The 20,988-nt window shown below is 36.3% G+C and overlaps 1 protein-coding gene across 1 annotated transcript in view; it reads left to right on the top strand.

Annotated features, from left to right (window-relative positions):
• The window catches only part of TLL1 (tolloid like 1), a 216,441-nt gene that overhangs the window by 154,894 nt on the left and 40,559 nt on the right, over positions 1–20,988 (top strand). The window contains exons 11-16 of the mRNA XM_004610364.2: positions 1,920–2,036; positions 3,379–3,524; positions 8,342–8,537; positions 10,223–10,348; positions 11,779–11,939; positions 15,813–15,993. Coding sequence (XP_004610421.2) covers positions 1,920–2,036; positions 3,379–3,524; positions 8,342–8,537; positions 10,223–10,348; positions 11,779–11,939; positions 15,813–15,993 — 927 coding nt within the window. The remainder of the gene's footprint in view (positions 1–1,919; positions 2,037–3,378; positions 3,525–8,341; positions 8,538–10,222; positions 10,349–11,778; positions 11,940–15,812; positions 15,994–20,988) is intronic.

Below are 20,988 nucleotides of genomic sequence, written 5' to 3'. Positions count from 1 at the left end.
ATTAGCCTTGCATGCTTTGGATATTATGGTTCATCAGACAAATTTGGTTTGATCAGTCGTTTTTTTCTTTTGCTTTTTGGATCACACTCAGAGATGCTCAGGGGTTACTCCTGGCTCTGCACTCAGGAATTACTCCTTGTGGTGCTTGGGGGATCATATGGGATGCAGGGGATTGAACCCGGTCAGCTGTATACAAGGCAAACGCCCTACTGGCTGTACTATTGCTCCGCTCCAGATCAGAGGTCTTGTGTGAAAAGCTTTCCCTGCCTTGCTCCTCAAAGTAAATGTAGCCCAGAGTCCTCAGCATCAAACTCCCTGGAAAGGTGGCTGCAGAGGCGGAGACTCTATACATCTGAACTGCAGACTTTTAACAGATTCTGATCATTTGTGTGTACAGCCTAGTTTAAGAAACCCAGTCAGTGCCACTGACATTTAGGAAGACAATTTTTTCACCTGTTAGGATGGGTTTATTTTAAGTTGACTACTATTTTTCATACACACTAAAGCTATGTACAAAGTCATTTCCAAGGACATGTAGAAGTGAATGGCAGAATTTCCGTGTACATTGTCATATGTGACCATTCTGTCATCCCTTTAGTAGACACAATCTAAGCAACAGATACTTGCTTGGAGGGTTGAGGTTAGAAAGGAAGAGATGATGCTATTATGTTTGTTTGCATATATAAATTGTCTGTGGATGCACACTTAGAAAAGCGAACAGAACTCACACTCAAGTCTCCGATACCATTTGCCATTCTGTCTCCATGTACGCAATAATGTGAAGTACTTGAAGGTGACAGAGAGTATCTTCCAGAAGTGATCATTGAGTCTGGAGAGAGAACTCTACCCACGTGGAGTCAAGACACACCAAGACACATTCCTTTTTTTTGTTTTTTTGCTTTTTGGATCAGACCCAGCGATGCTCAGGAATTACTCCTGGCTCTGCACTCAGGAATCACTCCTGGTGGTGCTCAGGGGACCATATGGGATGCCGGGAATCAAACCTTGGTTGGCTGCATGCAAGGCAAATGCCCTACCTACTGTGCTATTGCTCCAGCCCCAAGACACATTCTTTATTCAAGTTGCTTCCCCACTACTGACTTTGGGTGATGATTTAACCCATTTCTCATAATCACTTGTACTTCCTTTTATTTTCTCCATAGAATAATGCTTTCCTCCTTGATGTATCACAGAACCTTTATACAGATGCATCTTTTGACTAGCTGGTTCACTGATTCACAGATCCATCCATCTGTTAACCAAACATAACAACAAAAGATTTTATTGATACTGATTTGTAGCTAATAGTGGGATACAAAAAAGCATAGTATGAGACTAATACCCAAGGACAGTAGAAACCAGCCAGATGGACTGGTCTATGCTTGAAAGCTTGCCACAAGTGATAGTGAGGGAGGGAAGTTAGGATACACAAGGGACCACTATTACAATAATAGTTGGGCATGATCACGCTGAGTAAGAACTGAGTACCGAAAGTAGGTAAAGGGATAAACATAATGACTTTTCAGTACTTATATTGCAAGCCATAATGTGCCAAAGGGTGGGGTTGAGGTGGGAGAGAGAGATAGAAATGGTGGGGGAAAAAAAGAAAGAGGGGGACAGAGGGAGAGAGAACGGGGAGGGGGAAGAGAGGGGGAGAGAGAAAGAGAGAGAGAGAGAGAGAGAGAGAGAGAGAGAGAGAGAGAAAAACTGCTTGCCATCTATGCAGGCTGGAAGGGGGCAGTGGTGGGAGGGAAACTAGGGACGTTGGTGGTGGTAAAGGGACGGGTGTTGGAACACTGTATGACTGAAACCCAGTCATGAGCAGCTTTGTAACTGTATTTTTCACAGTGATTCAAAAGAAAAAGTAGAATAGCAAAGCCATATTTAGGGGTCTTTCTTTATTCTTTTATTTCTTTCAGGTAGGTTCTGTGGGGACAAAGTGCCTGAAGTTCTTACCTCGACAGACAGCAGAATGTGGATTGAATTTCGAAGCAGCAGTAATTGGGTAGGAAAAGGCTTCGCAGCTGTCTATGAAGGTAAGTCAGTAGAACTTTTGAGATAATTCCTCTTCAATCTCTTAGCAGAAATAGAAGTTCCACCCCCTCACACACACACTTAACTAGAATGATCCTGTAACCATATTTTAATGACTAGGCTTTATAAGCTTTGCTGACCATACTCATATGGACGATGTCAATAAAAATACTCAATAAATTTGACTTGCATGAATAGTCCATTTTATGAGGCATTTAAATGGACTCTGAGTTTTGTCATGGAAAATTAGGTGCACAAAATTTCTTAAATGTCCCCATTTTTCATAAGAACATTAAAATATTTGGGCTAGAGAGATAATAAAACAGGGAAGGTACTTGCCTTTCCTGCAGCTAACCTAGGTTTGATCCTAGCACTGTATCTGATTCCCTGAGTGCCGATGAGCACAGATTCAGGAGTGACCCTTGAGCACAGAGCCAGGAGTGAGCATTGAGCAGCACCAGGTGTGGTCCCCAAACAGAAAAAACAAAAATATCCAAATATTAAGTGGTGACAGCTTTCCTTTGCACCAAGCTTCTGCTTGTGTGGTGCCTGGCCGCACTGCCCAGGGCTCTGTTCTAAGAATCTGCACAGAAAGTGCTTGTGCACATTTCTGGAGTGTGTTTTGACTAACAGAGAGAGTCAGCATTCACGGAGGAATTTATTAGGGGCTTTGTTCTATACTTCTCTAAAATGACAAACAGGCATTGTGCTTCCCGGCTTGCAAAAGGGCTCCTTCTTGCCAGGTTGTGGGTGGAAAAGACCCTTTCAGCTCCTGACTCTGCTAACACAGGAGTTTAGGTCAGTTAAAAGATGATTTCTGCTTCTCTTAAACTGGTAAGTAAACAGAAGCGTTTTGTTTCGAAGACGAACAGGATGGCAGAGAAGAGGATGATTTGGATGGAGCCACAGATGTTGAATGCCTGGTGCTCGCTGGCTGCCGGAGGAGCAGTGTTCCGGGATTCTCTTGATCAGGTCCAAAGACCAGAAGACAGTTCAGAAGATCCCAGAATGAACTCACATAAAATACACTTACAGATGCTTAAATGAACAGTTCGAATAAAACTCATTTGCGGGGGTGAAGATGTGGATTCGTAGGGATATTAAAACACGTACATTCCTGTGCTGATTATGATTCATATTTATAATTCAAGTGGCTGCATGCTCTTGCTGCATTTTATTTTTTAATCATTAAATACTTACAAGAGCACAGCCAACCAGCTTTGGCACTGATAACCCAAACTCTGTACTCCTACAGGCTCCGAACTTCAATGTTATCTTACAAGCAAATGAAAATGAAATGCCAGGTCGGGTTTGGTTTATTTGTGACGCTTTTGCTTTCTTCAGCCATCTGTGGAGGTGAGATACGCAAGAATGAAGGACAGATCCAGTCTCCTAATTATCCCGATGACTACAGGCCGATGAAGGAATGTGTGTGGCGGATCACAGTGTCAGAAGACTACTACGTGGGACTGACCTTCCAGGCCTTTGAGGTAAAGTCATTGAGATGACCTTCTAGGCATGCATCTTCCATAAATGACAATGTTATTTAAGGAGAGCCTCATTAAATACACAGAGGACCAGGGAATCAGCTTTTTAAATCAGCGAGCAAGTAAAAGACTGCCTATAAAATGTAACATCAAATGAAAGAGGTGGGTTTTTTCCCCCTCCTTCCCTTTCCTTACAGACATTTTCAAAAGATTAAAGTGAGTTTACATTATCTGTGCTAGCTATTTGAATTCAAATGTTTGAAGTACTGACAATAGTTCTCTTGACAAATGCAAAGGCTTGTTTCACAAGACTGCTTAAAAGGTCCATTAAATAATAGAACTTATTCCACTTCTAAATGAAGAGGTTAAAAGGGAGATTGTCTTTGTTGTTGTCAGAAAAAAAAATCCATTTCTTGCCCTTTTTACCTTTACTCCTTGTTTACACCAGACATAAGGACTTGCAATTCTTTAGAACTGGACTGCATTAAAAGTATTGTCAGGGAGATCAGCCCAAAACTGAGTTCTTAGAGGGTAGACTCAACCAAAGGTGAAGCAGATTCTGGAGTCAAATCATGTCCTCAGTTGCCAATTGGTGAGTGAGTCATTTTTTGTGGAGTAGGAAAGACTTATTTAAAAATTAGCAGCCTGAGGCTGGAAAGCTAGTACAGCAGACAGGGCCCTTAACCTTGCATTCAGCCAACTTGGTTTTAATTCTCTGTACCCAAGATAGCCCCCAAGCCCTGCCGGGAGTCATCCCTGAGCACAGAACCAGAAGTAAGTGCTGAGCACTGCTACGTGTGACCCAAAATAAAAATAAAACAAAAAAACTAAAAGCACTCAAAAACCAATAAACAAGAATTAGCAGCCCAGACATGGCAGAATCTTTTGGGGGAACTCATGTCTGTTTACATCGAAGAAACAGTCTTGAAATAAGAGTCCAGGGTAAAGTGGGAAAGGAAGATGGCGCTGGAAGTTCAGGCAGAGGGTAGCAATCCAAACAGGAGATTCCCCCCACTGATGGGAAGGCTAAGTCACTATTCAAGCTAGCTGAAGGCCTTAGATTCCCTCCACTGGCCAGATTTAAGTGCCATTAAGTGCAGTGACCAAGGTGATGTTTCAGTTCTCAATATAGGAGCCTTTGGGGGAATCAAGCCATAACCCAAAATCTCAGAACATTTTACACTTGTGCCTGCAAGCTATTGTAATATATTTCTTGGGTTCTTGCCTACATCTCTTTTGAGGTCCCATTTAATTTCCCACACATATTTCTATTCACCATAAAAAATATCTTTTCTACTGTAATAAGTCTTTGTTTTTGTTTTTTGTTGTTTTGTTTTGGGGACACACCCAGTGGTGTTCGGAGCTTATTCCTGGCCCTGTACTCATGGATCACTCCTGGCACTGGTTCAGGGACTATATGGGGTGCCAGACATCGTATCTGGGTCAGCAGCTTGCAAGGCAAGCACCCTACCCATTGTACTATCAATCTGGCCCTTTACTGTAACAATTCTATTATATGTTACATTTATGACCATCTAACATTTGGTGACGTTTTGGCTCTGACATTATTTGATTTGATTGTGTTATTTTGATGGGTCAATGAAACAGCAAATATTATTAAAGAAACCACATAGTTGTAAACTAAAATCAGATAAAATTCACTTGCAATATAGACCGAAAGAAGTCATTCACTGAAAAATGATGCCCCTAATAGCCACATTACTCATATTTTGTGATATTCCAACAGTTTCCTTTTAATGAGTAAAAATCTGTGAAGAAATGAATACTAGCTCTCTACTATTTCTCTACTATGAATTTGTGTTATTACATTTGCCAGTGCTATTTAGACTAATGTAAATACAGGAAAAAATAAGAATAAGCCATATCATTGGCAGAATTTTTGGAGTCCTTGGGTAGCTAATATTTGGAGGTTAAATGAGTCGATACTTCTGTAGTCACATGCATTAGAAAATCTTTTCTTCTCTAGTATCTAGTTACGTATTGCTTTCTTAGATCAAGGGTGACTTGAGTTTGTATATGAATAAGGATTGTGCTTAAAATTATTTTGAAAAGCTTGTTCTGTACTCACAGCAGTGTTTTAAAGTATTACTATTTTACTTCAGAATACAGAAACACAGAGGAGAAAATTTAGTGGCAATGTTTATAGTAACAGACCCAAAAAATGTCTATAGAGCAAAAAAAGTCATGAAATAAAACCAGAGCTTACTTATGTTTATATAGAACTCCACACACACATTAATCTCATGTAGGATCAAGAAACTTGTCAGCATTTCTTCACATTCTTTGGTGGTATTTCCCTTATGAAAACTGGAGCTTGTTAATAGCTTTCCCCAATATTATTGCAAATTGTAATATTCTAAACTCGACAAAAGTTTTGATTTGGGCACTTTATGGATTTCCTGACTAGCGGTAATCCTTTAATTCTTTTAAATATTTATTTGAGCTTAAGTTAAGTAGGCAAGTCTTTATGAATTAAGAAAGAAGTCAAGATAAGATCTTAACTAGTATTTTTTATATTTGCCATGTTTTATTTGTAGATATTTGGCTAAGATTTTATGTTAGGTACAGTAAAATAATTATTTATAATTATGTTTGGGATTATAATAATACTCAGTGGATTTAGTGCATGCTACTTTATTCTTATTTGTTCATTGGTATAACATTGATTTACAATACTGTATATTGTTTTAGGAGTTCAGGTTCACACCTCTTTGTATGTTCAAAGTTTCAATATTCTTGTACCACAATCTATCCGCTTCCATCTATCCTTGCTAAGTCCTTTTCCCTTTTATGCTGACCTCAGTTCTGTTGTCAGAATGCAACCATTTATTTTGTTTTGGTCTTGTCTGCTTATTTTACTTCTTTATAGTTCATATATGCATAGAATCATCTGGAACTTTTCCTGCTACTTCTGACTTATTTTGCGTAGCAAAATTGGCTCAATTGTATCTGTGTGCTGCAGATGCAAGATTTCATCTTTTCTAAGAAATTTCTGAGTTGTATTCCATTGTGTATATATCCCGTCTGTTTTGTGGATTGGTGGATCCTCCCAGTGGGTGCTCAGGGGACCTCCCTGTGATTCTCAGCCAACAGGGCCAGAAGTTAATTGCAGGAGCCCAAGGTACAGTGCTATGGTCCAAGGAGTACCCAAGCTACCCATGGTGTGCTCAGGACCTTCAGGCTTTCATATAATAATGGTCCTTTGACCATACATATGATAATGCAGCCTTAATTCAGTGATATCCCACATGCATGGCCTGCATTTTCACTCCTGTAAAATCTGTCCATTATCTAACAAATGTAAACTACAGAATCTGAAGGAAAATAAAAAGGAAAAAGAAAAAAATCTATCTAGCCACTGTATGTCATATCTTCATGCAGTCATCCATTATTGGGCATTTTGGATCTTTTTATATCTTGTCTACTGTAAAGAGTGCTGCACTGAACATAGGTGAATATCTTTATTGAATTGGTGTTTTCTCATTCTTTAGATAGATTTTCACGAGTGGAATTGCTAAGTTGTATCTTAGATTTAAATTCAGTGTTTTGAGGAAACTCTGTTATTTTCCATAGAGACTAAGCTAGGATATCTGCAAAATACAGTGAGTAGTTTTTATCTACTCTCTCACCAACACTTATTGTTAATATCCCTTTTTTATATCGGCCATTCTTTAAGGTTGTGTGGTCCTCAACCAAAAGTTTTGATTTGTGGTTCCTTGATAGTAGTAATGAAGAGAATTTTTCATGTAGCTGTCTTTTATGTACATGTCTTCTTTGTTTTTTGTTTGTTTGGGAGGAGGCAGGCACACCACACACCTTGTGATGCTCAGGGCTTACTTCTGGCTCTGAACACAAAAAAATCACTCCTGGCTGGGTTCAGGGAGTCATATGGAGTTCTGGGGAGAGAACGTGGGTCTGCCATGTGCAATGCAGGCGCCTTACCGACTGTGCTATTCTCCACCCATTATATGTCTTCTCTTGAGTAGTGTCTATACAGATCTCACCATTTGTTGTTTGTGTTGTTTGCTTTTATATGAGTTCATAATATATTTTGAATATTAAGCATATGAGATCTCTAGCATGAAAATATTTTTCCTATTCCGTAAGGATGGTTCTTTTTCTTCTTTACTATATATTTTCCTTACATGTATTTCTTTAAATAAAATTGCACCAGCCATGCAACTTATAATTGGTGGTTCTGTAATTGAAATCTGTGCGTTCTTATGTCCATGTCCTAGAAGCAAAGATACAACATGTTGCAAAGTATTGCTTTCTTTTCCATCAGGACTATTTTCATTTGTGTTCTTTCATCATTTTAAGCCTGTCAATCTGTCACCCATGTATTTCATTCTCTACTATTTATATACAGTGGCTGGCATATTTATCTGACCATACTATATTTGCATTAAATATTTGTTAAATTTGCATGTACTTAAAATAATTATGTCAGGAATGAAAATAAATTAAGCAACTGCATTAAAAATACTGAGTCACAAAGATAAACCTACCCAACCTCATGATTTTGATTTCTTGATTTTAGTGCATTTTGAATAAGTTATTATTAATTCTAAGTTATTATTAATGATAATGGCAACTTTATATTTTGTCAGACATTTCACTAACATTTTCCCCAGAGTAAAATTTGATGATTTAACATTGTTTTCATTATTCAACTGTTGCTAATAGGGTGCATCAGTAGTCTATCTGCAGTCAAAAAAAGATATAACTCCATTAAATGTAAGTAATTTGTTGCGTGACTGTGCTGATATATATATGTTCACATAGTTTTACTGTTGCAGATTGAAAGACATGACAACTGTGCCTATGACTACCTAGAAGTTCGAGATGGAACCAGTGAAAATAGTCCTTTGATTGGGCGTTTCTGTGGTTATGATAAACCTGAAGATATAAGATCTACCTCCAATACCTTGTGGATGAAGTTTGTTTCTGATGGAACTGTGAATAAGGCAGGGTTTGCTGCCAATTTCTTCAAAGGTAATTTGAAAAGAACTTTTTAAAATGTAAGATATATTTACTTATTTATTTTTAGTTAAGGGTAAACTTGTTCAGAACAGTACTTGAGTAAAGATAGTTTGAAAACTGAAGTGCATGCCCTATGATCATAGCTCAGAGGTAAGCGTGTAGTTCACATTGAAATCATGAGGACATGATTTCCTTTGCTGGCACTAAAAATAGGAGTCTTGGGGTGGGGAGAAGGGAGAAGCAGGTGACAGTCTTTGAGAGCAAGGCTTATTGTAATTTAAAATCGTCACACAGGATAGGAAATTCCAACCATCTGTTCTTCATGAAATCATCCAGAAAGTGAACCAAGAAAGGGATAAGGACAGGAAGAACACATTTGAAAAGGGATTTAGAATGTTGATTAATTGTTTAATATTGTGGAGGTGGCAGTTACAAATCATATTTTAAAGAATAGCCTTATACAACATGGAAAATAATTTATAACATCACAGAATATTCTGACACCTAAAATGCCTTTTTTGATAATGTATTATTACCGGTAAAATTGAATTTTAACTTGTATAACTTAATTTTAGTTTATTTTCCTGCTAGTTAATATATAATTCACAGAAATCAAAAGCTATTTGAATGTAGATAATTTCAAATATGACAATTAGGAAGTCTGTATATACTTATGTGTGCTAGAGTAGAATAAAACTATATGGAAAGAGAAAAGAAAAGTGTTTGCATATTAGATTTAGTAGTGCAACTGGTAGATTCAGAATACAAAATATATTCAAATTTTATTGAATTATTATCTAAACATTCTTATTATTTTTTAAATAAATATATTTTATTTTTTCCTGAGAGATATTCAGCATATGAGCTGAAAGACAAAGAACCATAGTAATTTTCTGTCTGTATTAAAAGTATTCATTAAATGACTGTATTTTAGATTTTCTATATATGTTAATTTTTACAGTAGAAGAAGAAATATGCTATCAAATTCTCTCATCTGATGCTCATTTCTTAGAAATGCTTAGTGCCTTGCTAGTACCTAGTTTCTTTAATTCTTTGCCTAACTCACAGTAGATTATTCCTCAAGAGTGAGATCATATTTTACCTATCAAATACATTCTAAAAATGGTATTTGTTTACAAAAACACAGAAACGTCCTATTTTGTGAATCAGTGTGTCTATACAAGAAACATCAAATGCTTTCTATTCAAATAGATCCAGTAAGTTTCTGGATTTTCTCAGTTTATATTATAGTCTACTTCTTGGTAGTGACACTGCTTTAGGAACATTTCCAGGCATTCTAACAGAGTAAACTAGGAATTGAACAGGTGAAGCTATGCTTTTTCAGAAGGAATTTTCTATTTGACTTTGTAAAAATCTCTTGGTTTTAATAATCTGCATTTTATTTGAAATTCAAGACATTGCCTGAGATTAGCTCTCAGAGAGTTCCACGGAGCTCTGCCTAGCTTTCTAGCCTGCTGCTTCTTGCATGAAGCTTAGAGTGTGTTGACTGAAAATCCTTTATACCAGCCTTTCGCCATTTCTAACGAATGGCAGAGACATTCTTATTACTCCTTATGTATCATATTTTCAAATATGCTGACACCTTGATATATAAAGGCTCAATACATGAAAGCTTGGAGAGAGAGTATAAGCAGGTAATGTAAGCTTTGGTTATTTAACTATTGGCAACTTTGTAGAGGAAGACGAATGTGCTAAACCTGACCGTGGAGGCTGTGAGCAGCGATGTCTGAACACACTTGGCAGTTACCTGTGCACCTGTGAGCCGGGCTATGAGCTGGGACCTGATAAAAGGACCTGTGAAGGTACCGAAGAAATGGCCAACCCCGTTCCTTTGTCTTTTTCACTCTTTTACTTCCTCCACCTCTTGTTTCCTTTCCACTATAGCCATCTCTTTCCTTAACTATAAGACACTGTTTAGTCACAGCTAATTTGAAGCTTTATCAGGATTCTTATTATAGAACCTGCCACTTCCTTCTTTGATTACTGGACCACATTTAAAAAATATATATGTATCTATTACACGGTTATATGTCATTATCATCTACCTTTATTTCTATTATTTTTCTCTCTTTATTTTCTCTTTATTTTTCTGCTTTTTGGGTCATACCCGGCAGTGCACATGGGTTACTCTTGGCTGTGCACTCAGAAATTACTCTTGGCAGTGCTCAGGGGACCATATGGGATGCTGGGATTCGAACCCGGGTCAGCCGCATGGAAGGCAAATGCTGTACCTGCTGTGCTATCACTCCAGCCCCATGTATCTTTAAAAATAATTTTTGAATGGGGTTGGAGAGATAGCATAAGCAGGTAATGTAAGCTCAGAGCTGGGTGGGGGTTGTACCCCGAACAAAACAAAATATTTTCTCCCTCTACAAGACATAAGGTTTGTCTTCTACCATCAAGCCACACCCCCACTCTTAAGTACTAAAAAAAAAATACAGGGTTGAAAAGATAGTACAGTGTGTAAATTTCTTGTCTTGCAAACCCAGATTCAATCACCAGTACCCTATCTCCTTCCTTCCCCCTCGACCCCCATGCCTGAACCCTCCAGGAGTGATCCTTGAATACAGAGCCAGTAGTAAGCCCTGGGTATGGCTGGGTGTGGTCCTCAAACAAACAAAGAAGTAGGTCTTACACAATAGAAAGTAAACCATTTTATAATTGGAGTTTGGGAATAATAAATGTCTTTTTTTATTCCAATTATCTTGCATAGGTAACTCTTCTCAAGATTTGAGGACATAATTGATTTAATCAACATTAGACCAAATTTACATTTTGTTAACTATTTTATTTAAGTCCAAGAGTTTAAAGAAATTTACTTAGAGGAATGCAAAGACAGAGAGAGAGAGTGAGAGAGAGAGAGAGAAGGAGATAGAGAGAGCAAGAGAGAGGGGGGTTAACTGTCTTTTCATTACTTCTTGCAGCAACCATATGGTATAGATATTATTAAACCCACTTATAAAATAAGAAATGTCACTGTTTTACAAATCACAAAGACATATAAAATACTATACATATAATTTGCTTGTCCTGGGGCTAAAAATTAACACTTGATAAATAGTATTGAATGATGAAAATGGTTATACGGAACATCAAGGAATGAAGCTTTCTAGATTTTAAAAACTCCCGAGGTTTGCTGAAATTTAATGCTGAGATATTTGATGATAATGGAAGATGCTATGAGGGAGATGGTTTTGTTAAGGAAATACCTTTTCCTTTTGTTTCCTTCCAGCTGCCTGTGGCGGACTTCTTACCAAACTAAATGGTACCATCACAACTCCAGGCTGGCCCAAGGAGTACCCTCCTAATAAAAACTGTGTGTGGCAAGTGGTTGCACCAAGCCAGTATAGAATTTCTATGAAATTTGAGTTTTTTGAATTGGAGGGCAATGAAGTAAGTGAAAAATCAACCTTTTTTTTTTTGGGGGGGGGGGGGCTAGGGGGATCACAATTTGGAAACCATAAAGCAAACTAGTGAAAGAATGGAGGGAAAGAGGGAGAGAAAAAAATGGAAGTTAGAGAGAGAGGGCAAAGGGAAGATGGGGATGAGAGGAGGAGGGAGAAAAGATCTTAATAATATGGTAGTACAAATGTAGCCATTTGTTGCTCTGCTTTACATTTCTGCAATGGTTTATAATTTATGTTGGCACTGAATAATTTAGACAGTTCTTGGGAAACTGAAAATTACTTGCAGTTTTTGCTTATTGCATCAATATACATTTTTTTGATTTTCTAAAAAAATGGAAAAATTACAGTTAGCTTCATGTCACACATGTTTCTAGAAAAATAAACCAAAATTCATTGATTCATAATGAAAGTAGCAATTTGAAGACAGTGGTGTATTTTCTTTGTGGAAATAAATGTCTTTTCACTACATACATAGGTTTTTATCATGAATATACTCAAGGTTTACAAAGGACAAATGTATTTTTTAGTCTCAATAAAAGATTCTATAATTCAAAATTCCTCCCTTACTACTATAGCTTCCTGTAGTAAAGGAAAAATTTTCTGTCAGGTCACCAACTTTTAATACATACAATCAGTTACTTTAAGTCTTCTATTTCTGTATCAAATACAAGTGGAATTCAAGCTTAGGAGTAAGAATCTTTATGTGTGATTTTAAATTATTGATATTAATTCCTGAGTAAAGGTGAGAAATACTTATTTGGGTTAAATTATCTTATTTTTTTTCATTATTCTGTCACATCCTTTCTTCCAACAATTTATTTTCTGTTTATTTTTAAATGAGCATGATTCAAAACTTCTAAATATGAAACTTCACAAATAATTCACAATTATTTAGTTGGTAATATTCAAGTCTGACAGAAAAGGCATTCTGAGTTCAATAGGTACTTGAAATCTTTGTGTCCTATTGTAAGTTTTATGATGGAAATTATTATAATTTCTATTGATAATGTGCTTAAGTCACAGAACACAGTTTTTCTGTAATCATTAAGTGAAATTTTAAAAAATCATAAAAAAATAATTTTAGTAGTAACTTTAAAAAAACTTTAATGTGAATAATACTTTTAAAAATGCACATCTTTTCACCAGTTCTGTGATTTAATGTGAACTTAATGCTGAATGATTTATTCACTGACGTTTATGTAAAACAATTGTGATAGGTTGTATTTTAATTAATAATTGTTAAGTGGTCCTAAGACCAGAAGTTTACTTTCCAGGGGAAGGAGCATAGATGGTTTCATCTTTCAAATATCTTCTAAAATCACTTTTCTTTTTTTTTTGAAAAAATTTTTATTAGTGAATCACTGTGAGGGTACAGTTACAGATTTACATATTTTAGTGCTTGTGCTTTAGTCATACAATGTTCGAGAATTCATCCCTCCACCAGTGCCCATTCTCCACCACCAATGATCACAGTATTCCCCCACCCCACCCCGCCTCTGTGGCAGGGCATTCCCTTTTGTTCTCTCTCTTCTTTTGGGTGTTGTGGTTTGCAGTAGAGGTGTTGAGTGGCCATCATGTTCAATCTATAGTCTACTTTAAAATCACTTTTCTTAGTTTTAGAGCAACAGTACAGCAGGGAGGGCATTTGCTTTGCACACAGTCATCTGAGGTTCCACCTCTGGCATCCCATGTAGTTCCCCAAGCACCACTAGGAGTGGTCCCTGAGTGCAGAGCCAGGAGTAACACCTCAGTTTTGCTGGTGAAACTTAAAAATAATAGCTAAAATAATTAATTTTTTAAAATAAAATAACTTTTATCATGACTGTTTTTTTTCATGCAAAGGACCCTTTAACACTCTGTAGCATATCAGAATTCTTTATAATGAAATGTAATGAAGTTGCTATGTAGAAAGCTAGTAAAAAATTGTGGTTTTTTATTTTGCTATCTAAAATAAAAGCATGAACATAAACTTGCCTTATAGCATAACAAAGTTAAGTTTAAAATTTTGATTACTTTATTAATCAAAATATACTGAAAGAAACTCAATGTCAAACAAATTTGTTAGCATTCTCCAACAGTATGTTACAGCCCTTGCTAAACAGAATGTGCAGATGTAACAGAGCAAAACTTACTTCATTTTTATCTAGCAATATTCTGCTTACTTGTCATCTAATTAATATTCTGCTTATTTGTCATCTTCTTAATGCCATCTAATTATTTGTCATCTAATTAACCAATAATCTAAATCAACATATTGCAAAATACAGACCGTGCCCTAGGGTTCAATCATCTGCATTGTTAAGCCTTGCTAATCACACATCCATCATTCAAGGTCATTCATGGGAGGCATGTTTTTAAGATGTGTCCAGTCAGATCTTTGGAAAGTGTATTATAATAATATCTTTTAGTGGCCATAAAATTTTCTAGGAGTACCTTGTACTCACTTATCTTTCACTTTAGTGTCATTATAGTACATATAAATCAAAATGCATCCACCTCATGATAATATAAATCCCTGAGCATCACTTTGAACAGAATTTTCATTTATAATACTGCAACATTAGAAAGTAACTTAAGCATACCTAGAAATTCCCCCAAATTAAGAAATATCAGTCCTTTTTATGTGTTTATAAGGTTCACAATTCTTATTATGAAACAGTACCCATTTCACTTAGACCTTGGTAGTAGTACATGGCTTATAACATGGTGTTTCATGGGGCCAGAAAGATAACGTAGTGGGTAAGGTACTTACTTTGCATGCAGCTGATCCAAGTTTGATCCCAGGTGACCTTAAATTGTTCCCCAGCTGACCTGAGCATAAAGTCAGGAGTAAGAGTCAGAGCACTACTGAGTGTGGCCAAAACCAACCAACATAAAAAGAACGTGGTGTTTTAGGGCAATAACACTTGATCAACCCAAACTGCATGCTCTTAATCAGCATATTATCACATATTATAACTTGGGGTAGTATAACTTATAACTGACTTGCGCAGTATAGGTCACCTACAGCTTTCAGGTTACTACTCTGCCCTTTATAGTTTTGATTCCTGGCATTACCAGTGTCAGCTCTAGAAATAAAACTCTATGAACTCTCCTAGATTTATTTTGATGAGGTATAATAGTACAGCAGGTAGGGCATTTGCCTTGCACGTGGCCAACCCGGGTTCGATTCCTCCGTCCCTCTCAGAGAGCCCAGCAAGCTACCTGGAGCATTCCACCTGCACGGCAGAGCCTAGCAAACTACCTGCGGCATACTCGATATGCCACAAACAGTAACAAGTCTCACAATGGAGACGTTACTGGTGCCCACTCAAGCATATCGATGAACAACAGGATGACAGTGCTACAGTGCAGTGCTACTGGTTATTTATAGGCTAACTGTATGAAATTCTTAAAGTTTTGTAAGCATCAATTAATAAGACATGAAAGACCTCCATAATTCTTAGGAAAAACTAAGAGACAGCACTGTTGCTTTTTCTTTTCTTTTTTTTTTGTGACTGACCCCATCATCATTTTCATACCCATTTTAGTTCTCTTTCATTTCTTGTATCATCATCACCATACCCATTTTAATTCTCTTTCATTTCTTGTATTTGTCTCTAAAACAGATATATACTGTAAATCTATATAAACAAGTCTGCATCTGTTTACCTCTTGGAGATAATCAAGTCATGAGTCTTCAAAATTTGCGTGACTGTGGACTCCACTTTGAACCCTTCTTAGAAAGATTTTCTACATGTTAATTCTAATTTGATTGCCACAGGAGTACACTAAGCAAACATGATCATTTTTCCAAAAAGATCTGTTAATCTCTGAATACTTGAAATCGGGTGACCACAATAACCATATTTTTTTCTAGGTTTGCAAATATGATTATGTGGAGATTTGGAGTGGTCTCTCCTCGGAATCTAAGCTGCATGGCAAATTTTGTGGAGCAGAAGTGCCTGAGGTGATAACGTCCCAGTTCAACAATATGAGAATTGAATTCAAATCTGACAACACTGTGTCCAAAAAAGGCTTCAAAGCACATTTCTTCTCAGGTATAAATACTCACACACTGCATGTGTATGGTTGTAAAAATAAATTGACCAAAAAGCTTCTTAACTCTTCACAGGGTTCTATAAATGTGACTTGGAGGCATAGGGAATATGTGGTCATTAATCCTAGGCTTTTTTTTTTTAATTAAAGCATTTATTTAAAATTAGAGTGTTAATAATAGGGTTCCTGATGAAATCTAGCTCCCAAACAAGTACAGAAGTAGATAGATAAAATCAAATGGAAAATAGGATGTAAAATCTAGTGAAGTTTTACAAAGGGTTGCACAGATAGCACAACCATACCACTTACAATAAGATTTTCATGTGTGACTTTTATTTGCATCTGTACAGGGATTTACAAAAAGTGGCAGAATTTTAAAAGGGGGGATTCTCAGGGTTATTCAGGGGACCATGCAGCTCTTGACATCCAGGCCTATATGCTTTAGCCATTTGAGCCATCTCCTTCGCCCCAGAGCAGGCTTTTAAGAGATAATAATTTATCTCTATTATTCAAGTATGAAACTTCATTTTAACAATGTTTTATATTGTATTCACAGTATATTTCTTCCTATTTTTTTTGTTCTGAGTATTAAGCCAATAATAAAAATCACATTGTCCCATGACTATAGCACCAGGAGATGTAGAAACAGAGACATTGTATTGTCATAAAAAATAACATCACCAGATACTTTTAAAATGTGACTCTCCTGTTTGGAATGTAATACTGAGTTTAATCAGCTCACAGTAAAATTTTCTTATTTAAGAGTTGACATTTGACCAAAGGTCACCTGGTTTTAAGAAATTGTATAGAACTTCAGTGAAATTCCCTTGTTTTTCTAATTTCATCACTGGGTTTTATAAAAATAGTATCCTGAAACTTGAAAAATAGATTAAAATTATGATGACCCTTACGATAATTTATTCAGTCTTTAAACCTGGTGAGCCTTTTAAAGCTGCTGAATTCCAATTATGTTTTAATATTAAGTAATTTGGATGAGTTAATTCAAAGTCCATTTATTCTGGTCCCCTTGTGTTTAAAATTAATGAGATTTACAATGCCTAGGATTTGTTTTGGGTTTTCAGCGTAATTGAAGTTAATGGTTCACAAGCTCCATTGAGGTCCAAGTACACACTAATGTCTGTTCAAAACACAATAGAACTGGGTGCCTTTTGTCTCTCTCCCTTCCTTTCCCCTGGATTTAACTGCCTTTTAGAAGTTCTTCTAAGGCATTCATTTAAGATTTATAGTATTCAAAGTAGAATTTTAATAACCTATTTGAATATAATGAACATTCTCTTTGACTTCAGTTTTTTATAAATATTAATTTTAAAAAATGTTACTCAATTCAACAGCAAGATATAAGGCTTCTTAGAACCTAACCATATATATATATGTATGCGTATACATATAGTATCTGAAAATAAAAATTAAAAAGTGAGTACACGCTATAACAATGATATTTAGAATACTTTTTATTTTAGTCATACATTTTATTTAACAATCATTTAAAATGCTACATGTTGGGCCAAAGAACAAGTCCAATGGCTGAGCTCTTGCTTTGCATGTAGGAGTCCAGGTTTCACTTCTGGCACTTCCATGGTTCTCTGCTTAACTGGGAGAACCCCCAAGCACAGAAACAGGAGTAACACCTCGGAGTATGTTCCACAAACAAACAAGCACATCCTAACTATACAAATGACAAAATTGGATTAAAGTTTACCCAGGAATTTTATTTGCTTTACTGTTTATTTTGAGGGCCACACCCAGCAGTGCACAGGGACTATTCCAGACTCGGTGCTCAGGAGTGACTTCTGGCAGTGCTTGGGGACCTTCTGTGGTGCCAGGGATTAAACAAGGGTTAGCAGGATGCAAGGCAAGTGCCTTAACCCTGTACTCTCTCCAGTCTTAATGTAGCAAATTTAAAATTCATTCTATGATATTTTGGCTCAAACAAAACTTCCAAAAACAGATTACTTATTTTTGTCTTTAGGATAATGCAGATAGGAAGAAGGCAGGCACATAGATGTTGTTCCTTAGCACAAGAGAATACAAGGTCTTTCTACCTTTCCCTGTGTAGTTGTGTTTGGAAAAATAAACTATGTACCTTGCTAGTTGGTACCATGCACAGTAGTTAGTTTGCTAAATTATATTTAGTGATAGATGGTAGGAAAGGGTCTCCATTTTTAGTACTTATCGGTGCTTTTTTAAAAACATGTAATTCAGTAAAGTGATAATACTTCGTTTTCAGAATTTCACCTGAATTGTTTGATCAGGTATAGAAGCTAAATAAACTAAACAATGAAGTTTAAGAACAATCCATCCCCAAACACCCACACAATAATTATCAATTTTGAAAACTGTAGTCAGGTAGGGTTATATTATCTCTTTACAAGTCAAATTGAGGTGATAATACAATGGTTACAGAATTTGATGTATGAGGTAGGATGGGAATTAAACTCCGTGTCATAAATCATTTAAATTTCAGTTTGTCTTGGTTGCTCTTAACTATGGGACTTAGATCATGCTTTGTGTAAATGACATCAGTTATGGGTTGTGATCTAAAAAGTAATGGATATGCTTTTCATTTCTTTATTAGATTTTTCTGTTGAAAATTCCAAGATGATTATTAATTATAGACTTTCTGTGCTTTCTTTTTGATATATTGGAAAGTCTTGGATGTTTGTCAGATTCATATTTAAAATACAGTGGATGAAAAATTAGATCTATTTCACACTTAATTCCTTGGAAGTTTCTGTTAGTAAGGAAGATATTTGCCTGGGAGAATGGGAAGATAAATACATTATATTTATAATAAAAACCTGCTCTAATGCTATCCTGATATAATAACAAATAAAGATTTAGGTTACTGTCATAATTATGTCATGTTTCCAAAACTGCCATCAAATCATAATTTACAAAAGATAATTTTAGTGGATAGGTTCTAGTCACATAAAAATATTATTTTTAGATTACTATTAATCCCTGAAGTTATGAGTTTTGTTATATATTTTATTATTACATCATATGTTATTACAAGTACTAATAAAACTCCTATTCAATATGCAATCATGTTAAAATTAAAAAATTATTGCATCTACAGCAGAGCCTGGAAAGCTCCCCGTGGCATATTCAATATGCCAAAAACAGTAACAAGTCTCACAGTGGTGCCCGCTTGAGCAAATCAAGCTCAAGCGGGACAACGGGATGACTGCTACAGTGCAATGCTACATTTATTAGAAAATTGATGAATCCTAAGTATACTGTCCTTAAACCAAATTGAGCATTTTGGGGGAGGAGGGACCATTGGATTGTGCTTAGGGTTTATTTCAGCTCTGCACTCAAAGGTGATTTGGTACTCAGGGGACCAAATATATTGCCAGGGATTGAACCAGGGCCAAAGCTGCTGCGAAATAATTTTCAGTATTAGAGGCTTGATAAAGTACATTACTGGGTTTATTTTGACAAATTCTTTAGAAAGGAATTTAGCAAAAAATCATTTTAGTTACTATTCTCTTTGCCACAGAAATCTTATTCTTGGAAACTTTCAAAAAGAAATATCTCAAAACCTGGAAGGATATAACTCTAATGTAATAGTTATAGAATACTGAAATAGCCTAATAATGTGACAAGAGAATATGGTAATAAAATAATGTTTCAGAGTTTCCATGGAATGCAAATAAAAATGCAGTCATAAAACTGTATTATGCAAATAGCTAAACAACTGAGTGGAAAAAAATTTCCAAGTGCTGTAAGAAATACCAATAATGTTTGTCTTAAGGAGAAAATAATGCACAGTATAGTTTTCTCTAATTTCTCTTAGAGATACTTTTGTCTATTTTAAATAAAAATAACTGGGGGAAAGCACACAATATAAAAATTTTACCTGTTGGTCAAAATATTTTTAGATTTGAAAATTTATATTTGTATATTCTTTGAGAGTGAAGAAATATATAAATGCATCTAATTATTAATAAATGTTAATACAAGTTAATAAAAGTAACACTAGTATTTTGACTTGAGTTAATTTTTTAAATTTTATACTTATAATGCCCTCTTTATTTTTTAATTTATTTATTTTTAGTTAGTGAATCACCATGAGGGTACAGTTACAGATTTATACATTTTTGTGCTCATGTTTCCCCCATACAAAGTTTGAGAACCCATCCCTTCACCAGTGCCCATTCTCCACCACCGGTACACCCAACATCCCTCCTACCTTCCCCAATCCCATCTCCCCCCACCCCACCCTGCCACGGTGGCAGGGCATTTCCTTTTGTTCTCTCTCTCTCTCATTAGGTGTTATTTTTTGCAATAGAGGTGTTGAGTGGCCACTGTGTTCAGTCTCTAGACCACATTCAGCCCGCATCACCCTTCCCCCGCATGGCCTCCGACCGCATTATACTTGGTGATCCCTTCTCTGAGTTGCCCTCTCCCCAGAATGTGAGGCCAGCTCCCAAGCCATGGAGTCAACCTCCTGGTACTTATTTCTACTATTCTTCTATTCTTGGGTGTTAGTCTCCTACTCTGTTATTCTATATTCCACAGATGAGTGCAATCTTTCTATGTCTGTCTTTCTCTTTCTGACTCATTTCACTTAGCATGATACTTTCCATGCCGATCCACTTATACGCAAATTTCATGACCTCCTTTTTTCTAACAGCTGCATAGTATTCCATTGTATAGATGTACCAGAGTTTCTTCAACCAGTCATCTGTTCCAGGGCACTCGGGTTTTTTCCAGATTCTGGCTATTGTAAACAGTGCTGCAATGAACATATAAGTGCAGATGTCATTTCGACTATACTTTTTAGCTTCTCTGGGATATATTCCCAGGAGTGGTATTGCTGGGTCAAATGGGAGCTCAATATCTAATTTTCTGAGAATCGTCCATATTGTTTTCCAAAAGAGCTGAACCAGTCGGCATTCCCACCAGCAGTGTAGAAGGGTCCCTTTCTCCCCACATCCTCTCCAACAGCGGTTGCTTTTGTTCTTTTGGAT

Source organism: Sorex araneus, chromosome 1 (assembly GCF_027595985.1).
Source record: "Sorex araneus isolate mSorAra2 chromosome 1, mSorAra2.pri, whole genome shotgun sequence".
NCBI classification, from domain to species: domain Eukaryota; kingdom Metazoa; phylum Chordata; class Mammalia; order Eulipotyphla; family Soricidae; genus Sorex; species Sorex araneus.
The sequence above is the reverse complement of the archived record's forward strand: the minus strand, read 5'-3'. Positions and strand labels throughout refer to the sequence as shown.